General features: G+C 49.1%; 1 protein-coding gene across 1 annotated transcript in view; it reads left to right on the top strand.

Annotated features, from left to right (window-relative positions):
- The window catches only part of CACNA2D4 (calcium voltage-gated channel auxiliary subunit alpha2delta 4), a 133,353-nt gene that overhangs the window by 117,818 nt on the left and 5,467 nt on the right, over positions 1-10,068 (top strand). The window contains exons 32-36 of the mRNA XM_035903372.1: positions 206-276; positions 1,120-1,195; positions 3,008-3,060; positions 4,045-4,100; positions 5,541-5,561. Of these exons, the coding sequence (XP_035759265.1) occupies positions 206-276; positions 1,120-1,195; positions 3,008-3,060; positions 4,045-4,100; positions 5,541-5,561 (277 nt within the window). The remainder of the gene's footprint in view (positions 1-205; positions 277-1,119; positions 1,196-3,007; positions 3,061-4,044; positions 4,101-5,540; positions 5,562-10,068) is intronic.

Below are 10,068 nucleotides of genomic sequence, written 5' to 3' on the forward strand. Positions count from 1 at the left end.
TGCAGGATGCCCAGCTGGTGATGGGGGAAGTCCTCCCTCAAGCTTTCTAGCCAGCCAAAGGACAAAGCTTGGCGTTACCTCCTTAGAAAACAGTCGTTGCATGTAGTAGGCCTCCAGACAGACTGGATCAGCTGGAGCCATTGAGCATTTGGAAATTTTGCTGTTGACAGTTTATTCTGTTTTTTTTCCTTTCTTGTGCTTGCAGACTGGAAAATTTTTTGGTGCAGTAGATGGCTCAGTAATGACCCAGCTGCTAAACATGGGCATGTTCAGGCGGTAAGTGGGGGATCTCCGCCCTGTACTTCTCTTTCTTCAGCTAGTGTGTGGGTCAGAGCATATTAGTCCCCATAAGCAGCACCACTGAGCAGGAGAAAATGCACATACCAGTGCATGGGGCTCTCTCACTCGGCTACAAGAGCTCCTTTAGCTACCTGCCCCCTCCCCTGACTCACTCAGCCATCGTCACCACACACCCCATTTTTCCTCATCTCCTGCTCATCCACCTGCTGCAAAGGACTGAGAGACACAGCGACTCCTGATCTCCTTTTTGCCAGAAAGCCGCTGCTCCTCTGTCTTTTCCAGGTCAAGATGCTATGGCAAACACTTCTTGGCATTTTGAGTGAAATAATTCAGTTCTTCCTGCCACCTGGAAAGTCTTTCTGTGAGCAGTTGTCTGAGAGCCCCCCAGATGTGGCATTGCAGCTGGCTGAGCACATTTCTCTCTCTCCTAAAAATACCTCTGTTCGTCTCGCTCCAATCCCCCAGCCCATGTCAAAGGAGAGTTCAGAGTTTCAGTGGCTTGAAAACAGGAACTAGGGGGACCTGAGGTAGATACAATTATAATTTTCCTGCTTCACAGCCTGCTTGACTCACCATCTGAAATTAGGGACATATTTCCTCCTGTACTGACCCAGTTACATTAATCCAAGGCCTGTATTTCTTGCTTTGCAAAATCCAGCACTGACCAAATAGTGAAGACATGTGTAAGCAGGCCACTTCTCTGTATGTTCTTCCATACAGAAACTTTTGTAGAAGAAGGTAGTGCACGCTGACATGTGCGTCCTGTAGGCAGTTGCATTGCTTGCTTCTGACTGCTTGCTTGTTTTGTGTTGATTGCAGGGTGACCATGTATGATTATCAAGCAATGTGCAAAGTACCCTACCACCATCACAGCGGTGCCCGGCCTCTGCTCAGCGTATGTATCTGTCGGCACGCAGCCCTCCCTGGGCTTGCCTATGGAGGCTTTCTCCTAGGATGCCTCCAACACCTTGATGTAGCGCGGCCCCCAAAAGAGCTTAGTAGCTATTTGCTTTCAAGTGATGGGAATGTCCAAACTCATCTCACTCAGATTTCTGAGGCAGTGATGGCCACTGACGGTAGTTTCCAATTTGGCTCTCTATTGGCATATAGGATGTCACTGAAAATCAGAAGGACCAGGGGGAGGAACTAGACTATGTCAGGCTTCTCCTGAAAGCTGAAGAACCAGCTTGCAGCTGAAATAAAGAGAAGTGCTTTTACAGGGCATGGTTTTACTCAGCAGCTCAAAAAGGAGAGTTGCATTGTCGGGGAATGGAGCATCTGGGAGAAAGCTGTCAGCCTCTCAGGGAAGAGTGAGCAGGCTTGGAGCAACAGAGAGAGGGGTTAAAGCTGTCGAGAAGTGCCAATAGCCCAGGGAACAAACCATCAGAGTGAATAGTTTTGCCAGTACCCAAATGCAACCTCTCTTCCGTCTGATACAAACCAATAATCTAATCCCACTCTACCTTCCTAACCTGGCCTCAAACAGGCAGAACTAAGAAATTACTCAACACTCAGGCCACTTCAAACTAGGTGAAGCAGCCCTAAACAGGGATGTGTTTATTGCTGTTATGGCTGGATTTTTGATACTTTAAAACGTGGTCATTTTTTTCCAGTAAAAGAATTTTCAACAAAATATCACTGTTTAATAATGATGTGTTGCATTTTTAACAATATATCAGTTTTGGCAATAGCTCTACTTAAGCTGGATAGGTAAAGTATTGTGAGTGTGGTGAAAATACTGGCTTGATCATATCCTTGAGGATTTTGATTACTGAAAGAAATGTCACAAAATATGAGCTGCCAAAAACCAGGTGAATTGAGAAGCGAATAAAAGGGTGAGTATTCAGCCTTCATCTCTCCCTTTCCCCTCTTAGCAAAACCCTCGAAAAGGAAGATATCCAGAAAAGTCCCTTTTCACATGCATCGTTCAAAGGAAAAATCAGTCAGATTCCCAACCATCTACACATTTTACTATTTGCTGACTTATTTTGGTTGAAGATAAGTCAGTTAGCAGTAATAGAACATTATCTTGTGTCCTGTGACTGCTGCATCTGTTTTGGGTTTGAGGATACGGGCATGATTATGAGAGGGAGAGATGAAAATTAGACATGGTTACCATGAAGAAAAGAAGAGCAGGATCCTCTGCAGCTGAATTGTCCCTGGGACAATGCTGGATTTCCAATTTGTAGCTGAAAAGCAGGAAGATGATAGAAGTCATGCCATCTTGAGGAAAAGCTGGATGAAAGCACAGTTAAGCATAATCAATCAATGGCAGATAATACTAAATCCTGGGCAATGCTGTCGCTTGTCCCAGAAACACCACTTGCTATCAGAATATAAAAGCATCCTAAACTGGTGGTGTCCCATTTAGCTGTGTTTCTCTTCTGCTCTGAGCTCTCAAGGTCGTCCATACTGGAGAGAAATCATCATGCAATTACATCTTCAAAGTCCTTCATACATTTGTGATAAACTCCCTGACCCTGACGGGGAGGGGTTGAGAAGATATTATTAGTAGCAAGGCAGCTCTGCTGGCTTTTGATGTATTCTGAACATTTTCCAGTGATGCTCAGACCTTGAATTTCCAGCCTGTCTTTAAGAGCTCTGATCAGTGGAGGGAATTGGTGTGAAACGTGGGGTCCTGCATGACAATTATAAACTCTCTGACCAGGTCCTTATGGTATTTCTCATTTCTTCTTTTGTTCTCCAGCCAATTTATGCCTTTCTAGCTGCAGTGAAATGGCTGATAAGTGATTTCCTCATGTGAGTACCAAAATATGGGGGTGTTTGGGAGGCTCAGACCAACAGGGGCGAGAGCTGAGAAAGCGGCAAGCAGAGGCCCTGCGCAGGGCATTGCTCTCAGCCTTCTCCTGACATTCAGCTCAGCGCCTTGCTCCTGGGAGACAGAAAGCTATTACTATTCCCATTTTGAGAGGCAGAGGCCCGGAGCGGGTCTGGGATTTACCTGAAGTCACTCAGTACAAAGTGGCAGAGTCAGAAATAGGACTCGGGTCTCCCGGGGCCCCGTGCAGATCCTTGATGCGAAGTCCTCTTGCCTGTCTCCTTTGCCTGTGATGAGCGAATGCACACCTTTGCTTTGCGGGGGGCGAAGGCTGAAAGAAGGAAGCCAGGGAGCTCAGGTCTGAGTGACAGGCAAGGGAGGAGAGAGGGGAGGCCATGAATCAAGCTCCAGATTGAGGCTCACCTCAAACTGCTGGGGGGAATCAGACTTCCAGTTCAAATTAGGATGAAAGTGCCGCTGCTCAGCTTGCTGGGTGTGCAAAAGGCAAGGTGTGGAAAAGATCCACCTCCTAGGGCTTGAGCATAATTCAAAATAATTCAATGTGATGTGCAGCTACCTCTGCGTAGCCAGTGTGCGGGCTCCCTGATGGCCATCCATGCCTGCTCCTCAAGTGGGTCTCATGGTGACTGAATCCCCTCCCAGCCTCAGGGGCTGCCGTATTCAGTCCTTCCTTCGCTGGTGAGACCCCCACACAGCATGCACGTCAGGTAAAAGCCCATTCAGTTATTCCACAGTACAGTTCCCGTGATACAGAGCTACACTCACATCATGTGGAGAGGAAAGAAAAAAAAATTAAAAAAAAAAAAATCTCAGACTTCCACTGCCAGCAAATTCATAGTAAACATTGTAGAACTGATACTCGCCGTGCGACGGGGCCATCGCCCTGACACCTGCATCCTTCCAGGCTGCTGAAAAAGCATCCTCTGTTCTTGCTCTTTTGACAGCTTCCTTTTGGAGTTTAACATGAGTAGCTTCTGGCACTCAGACAACTTGGCAGATGGTGAGTACACAAAAGTCCAGCCACCCCATAGCACGTGAGTGTTACAGCCGCTGGTGGCAGAAGAAGCTGTACAGGGATGCCTGGCCTCGTGCAAGGAGCCCACCATCTGCCCTGCCACCTTTCCCTCCAGGGACCCCGGCATCCCACTTCCAGGTCCCACCACCACCCCATCTCCCCCCCACTCCCACCCCCATTTCAGGCTGCCACAGCACCGGGGCGGTCAGGGTGAGGTGTGTGCAGCTCAGAGGACACTGCTTGCTTTCCTCAGGGTAATACCGGGGTGGGGGGAGGCTCTTCTTTCCAAAGACCCCCACCCTATGTGCAGACAGATGAGAGAGACCATCAGCTGCAAAGCCCTTGGGTTGGAAAGACTCCCTTGGGTTGGAAAGACTCCCTTCCAGTCTTCCCTGAGGGTAGCCTACGGGACAGGACAGAGCAGGGCTGGATCAGCAGGCTCTTCGCAGCCCAGCAGGGCTCCCAGGAAGCTAACCAGAAACCTGTAGGGTTCAGTAACACATGGAGGGTCTTAATTTGCCTGTTGGACCCTCTCTGGAAGAGAAAAGATGACGGCACATGGTATTGCACAGCAGCTCAGTGCAGCAGAGGGGTATGCTGGGTTGAAATCCAGTGACCTGCCCTGCAGCTGCAGTGCTACCTGCTAAATCATCCTGGGAGCCTCTGCAGTCCCATCTCTGCCCCACAGGCGGGGGGATGTTAATTAATGGCCCTGAGCTGACCCGAAGGGAAAGGTGAGGAGTGGTCTGTGCAGCCAGATAGGTGCTGTTATTACATCCTCACTAATTACTCAGCACTACTGGTGCTTTTGGCAGGGCCAGTGGTGCCTTCCCTGCTAACTGTGGGGCTGCGTCCTCTGCACTGAGCTTGCCTGGCGTAATGGGGAAACGGTCATTTTTAGAAAGTAAAATTTCCTTCTAGTCAGAAAGCCAGCCCAATGTCTGGGTACTGTTTAGGTCCCTCTCACCTCCTCCAAAAAGGATGACTGGAGAGGGCGGTAGAAGTTGCAGGTACCCCCTCTGTGGCCGGGCTGCTGCTTAAGAGACATCAGGGTAACAGGAGTGGCCCCATGCAGAAATTGGTGGGGAAGTCAGATGGGCAAGTGCAGTACTCATGGCACTGCAGGAGGGGCTGCTCTTTCTGGGGGCCAGACAGACCTGGTATTCCTACAGGGAGCTGCTGTGGATGCTAAATGGCCGCAGTTTGATTTAGTCTTTGCTTGAGGAGATGTGAGAAAAAGGGAGGGGGGTTGTCACTGCTGCCCTGCTCATTGCCATTTCCTTTTGTGCTTTCTTCATCCCACTCCCACATCACCTCCGTGACTGCCATGTGCAAATTCATCTCTTCGCTGTGCTGCCATCATGTGAAACTGTCACGCGGCTCCATCTTCATTGTGTGTCTGTGTGTGTCGTGCGACTTTTCCAGCCAAGGCTGTCTTCCATCACTGTAAGTAGAACTTACACTTAGCAGCGAAAAGAGGAGGATTTAGCTAGAAATCCCAGGCTAGGAAAGGCTTTTTTTCCACCTTTTGGACACTGGGGAACTTGCAGAAAGGTGTGACAGGGACAAGGCGGTCCCTGGCTCTGTTTCCCTGCACTGTAAAGGAGCAAGCAATGCTGTTGCTCGTTTAGCTGGCTGAGCTGGTGATTGAAGGTCTGTCACTGAGAAGTCACTAAAAGAAGGAACACACCAGCCTCCTCAGGGACCGCGAGCACAGACAAAACCATCACTCGTTACTATGGTGGGCCTGTAGCCTGGGTACCATGGCACGTCCTTAAGGCACCGTGGTTCCCAGCTGCCCCGTTCTTTTCAGCCGTTACACCAGAACCAAAGACCAACCCGTGCCTTCTCACAGGAACAACTGTACAGGTCTCGTAGACTTCAGCTATTAAGAGGCAACTTAAGTCTTCTTTTCCACACCCCATGGCTTAGCTCCCTCTGATGAATCCCAGCCCAGCTCCAGGATAATGCACAATTACTTTCAAGCAGTTCAACTGATAAGTACATGCTCTGGCTCATAAATCTGCTCCTACAGGCTAGTTAGAAATCCTTCCAGACAGAGTCCAGACTGTGGCTGAGTTTGTGTCTCCCTGTTTCCATATCTGGCTTGTATTCACCGATTTGCTCTCTGCCCAGCAAGACGTATGTGTGAGACAGAGATAGAGATATAGAGACAGTTGGAATGTGTCTTGCTGTAGGAAGAAGAGGAAAAGAAGGAGAGGGTGAGTGCAGATGAAAAAAATTAGTGTCCATGTCTGGGGGGGAGTAGCGGGGTGGAAGAATGCTATTGGGGCTGGAAGAAATGGATTGCACATGTTGTTAAGAAGGGGCTGTAGATTTTTGCCAGAGATGTTAACGTTTTCTTGACTGCATGCCAAGGCTGGTGTATGCAAAAAGTATGGAGAGCAGGAGACATTTTGTGAGAGAGAAACTGAGCACAAATTTATTCAAGGATATATATGCAGAGGAATTAAAGGTCAGGGATCTAATGCCTGACTGTGCACCTCCGGCTCTGCAGCACTCAGCCTATTTCTGCTTCCCAAGTTCCCTTGCTTTCTGGGAAGATGAGATTTGCCATTGGAATATGGGCATGATGTATTCAGACTGCACTCATCATGCAAATCTGCTTTTCAGAGGTGGTGAGAAGACATGTTTGCTTCCACAGATTTTTCACTGCTCTCAGCATCTCATTCCTCTCTGTGTTTGTAAGGGCTTCTGCTTTTATGGACATCACCACAGGTTTGAAATTCTTTAATTAAGCCAAAAATACTTCCAACCAAGGCATGCAGCCTAGAAAGGACTATTTCTATAATTCTGTAGCTCAGAAAAGTTTCTTTTTGACTGCATGGTAATGTACACAGAGGATATTTTCCAAGACAAATCAATTAAATTCTGTGTTTTGTATTTATAACTAAGTGGCAGATTTTCTCTCATGTCCCAGAGTAAATCCACTGACTTGGTTGATGTCTGCTGGTGGGAAAGAGCTCACAAGCTGGGCTGTATAGTTCATAACAAGGCACAGCGGCTGCCTTTGCTACCCAGAAGGATTGGTTGCCAAACGTCTGACAGTCTTTCTGGAAGTGCAGATGGTAGCAACGACAGCCTGGAATTAACTCACTCTTTGCTATAAAGTTTGCAATTTGTTATCAGCTCCTCTGACTGCCTGCTAATCCCTGACCACCAGACTCTCAGAGCGCTGATAACGTTTTGATATCCAGCATGTGCATGCAGAGGCTCAGCCCAAGCATTTTGCTGATGATGTACACGCTACTGGGCTCCTCTGAACTTCTCAATACTGCTGCAGCTGCATTGCTTCCAAGCAAATTAAGTGGCAGCAGGCTCAAGCATAATCTCTGTCCTTGGTCTTGTCTCTGTGCAGAAGTTAGGAGATTTTAAAGTGGCTTCTTTTCATTTAGCCTGTGCCATGGAATTGATTTAAGATGGTCTGTGCAGGGGACTTGTGCCAATTTAGCACAGTTTAGAAATACAGCTTGGTGCATGTGATGAGGTTAACCCAGAGCAAGTCAAGTTGCAGATGTTCATGAAAGACTGCAAGCAGAAACACAACTTCTGTTTGTGACTTAGGCCACGCTGCACTGCAGAAGTGCCCCTGAAGGGACTAAACCCAGTGCGCTTCCCACCACTTCGCTCCAGACGCACAGGCTGCTGCTCCTGTGAGTGCCACCGCGGCACAGTTTGGCCCAGGATTACTGCTTAAGTGTTACCTCTCTGGTACTGTGTCCAGAGCTGAGGAACAGCTCTTGCCCATGCGTGCAGGTCAGGCCAGCAAGCCGTGCTTGGCGGCACTGGCAGAAGGTGCGGGTTTATCCTGGGTGTGGGTCGTGCCGTCTCTTCAGTTGCCTTTCCCCTTGAGGCCCAGTCCTCCAAGCCCAAGTCTGGTGCAATAGCTCTGATTCAACACTGGCTGAGGCTGGGAGGCCTCAAATCTCCTTCCATATTTTCCAAGCCAATGGTCTGATTCACCCCCTCCCTGCACCCCGTCCACACCACTGGTTTTTACATGGCTTTAACTCCATCCGCCTTGATGACACTACATCAGGAAGCTGGAGCTAATGGAGAACGTCATTCTTTGCCAGGGACAGGGGAAAAATGAGGACCTGGATGATGTCTCTTCTATGTCAGGACCCTTTGCCACTGCTGACAAATATGCTAAATTCTTGCAAGCAGTTGTGCCCCAGCTTTACCAGGTTACCTCTGTGGTCATCACAGCACAGTCCATCGCCCACAGCTGTGCTGCGGTGATGGCCCCAGTCACTCAGTGCTGCCGATCCAGGGGTAACACACTGGGACTTTGATGGTTCATGGTTGAGGGACCAATGTGTGGTCTTGCCACAAGTATGTCCCTAAGAAGGTCTGTCCCTGGCCCAGACTACAGTAGTCTGGCCACCTGTTTCAGAGTTTGGAGCTGTTTTCCCAGCCACTAATACAGTGAATTAAGGCTGAAGGAAGGGCTCCTGCTCTGTTCCTCACATTCCTTCAGTCCATCAGGGACTTCACTGGCCAGAATACAGTTACCAGCCCTGGAGCTGGTCTGAGCTGGAAAGCCTTTGCCTCTTCTCTCCTTTCAGCATAAATGGGGATATTCTGCATGTTTCATCAGGAATGTCTAAGCTTTTGAAACTCACCTCAGCAATAGGGTCTTCTACTGCTCATCCTGAATGTCCTCAGGACTGTTCATCCCCGTGGCAGGTACTAGTCAGAGGCATTCTCCATGAGCAAAAATGGGAGAGGCTTTTCCACGCTTTTGCAGCCTGGGGTTTGCACAGAGGGACAGGGAATGGTGACAGAGCACAGGCAGGCAGCTCCTGGCTGGCAGCAGAGTTGCTGCCGGACCCTGAAATGGTGAGTTTAGTTGATTAATTTAGTGTGAATCCAGGGTGAATACAGGGCAAGGCATCATGCTGAAATCAAGCCTTGTGTGCTTTTCGATCTGTGCGAAATGAACCTAACCCTGACACCAAAAGGTGGGTCCCACCATCTGGGAGGATTTAAGGAGGAGGCTGCCTTGTGAGTGCCATTTTTAGAGAGTTCAGAAGAAAAGCACAAGGCGCAGCTATAGGGGGACGCTGGACTGCAGGGAGGTGTTTGATTGCCCATCATCATCACCTGGGGAAGGCATGAGAGGGGAGATTGGGCTGCAGCTCCTGGCTTTTAAATGGATGTGTTGTGTCACTGGGTCGCTGTGGCGGAGAGAAAAATCAGAGAAAATCATCCAGCTTTTCTCTCTCTCACGTAATCCACATTGTTTAGACAGCAAGCTCTGCAAGGAGCTGCCTGCCTCTTCCTGTGTGCTCCGGCAGTGTCAGGAGAGCAGGGACCATAGCTCTCAGTAAGGGTTTTACAGTAATGCAAATTACCCATCAGGATTATGGATGCCCTCTTGGTGCCTTCTTACCATACATTTACTGATTAAAACCCATGTTGCTGCATTTTTCTATAAATCTTCAGTGCCGCTGCTGCAAGGGATAAGCTGGTCTAAGCTGGTCGTCCTCCACACCAGAAGGACTCTCTTCTCTGTCCATCCCCCCCGGCAGGGCTGCCTGCAGCCGCTGTGTGGGTGGAGGGCTCCGGAGCGAGTCTTTTGTGCTCGGATCCAAAGCTGAGGTAGAAACCATTTCTCATACTTGTTGTTGGCTGAGCCGCAACCACCTCTCCCCTAGCAACAAAGCCTCGCATTTCCATCGGCGACATTCCCCCGTGTCTTACAGAGGCAGAAACTGGCTTTGCTACCTCCAACTGCAGAAGATAATTGCCAGAAGGACCCGAGGCAGCAGTTTCAGGCAAGGCAGAATTTGCTGAACTCCTAGAAAGGATGCCCTTGCTTCTCGATGGAGGCTCAGTAAGGCGGCTCAGCTCCCCCTCATCCCCAAATTAGTTTGGGAGTCCCACAGAGTGTGACTGATGAGTGATGGAGCAGCTGCTCCCTGCCTCT

This window comes from Egretta garzetta, unplaced genomic scaffold, assembly GCF_000687185.1.
Source record: "Egretta garzetta isolate BGI_Z169 unplaced genomic scaffold, ASM68718v1 scaffold511, whole genome shotgun sequence".
In the NCBI taxonomy this organism is placed as follows: domain Eukaryota; kingdom Metazoa; phylum Chordata; class Aves; order Pelecaniformes; family Ardeidae; genus Egretta; species Egretta garzetta.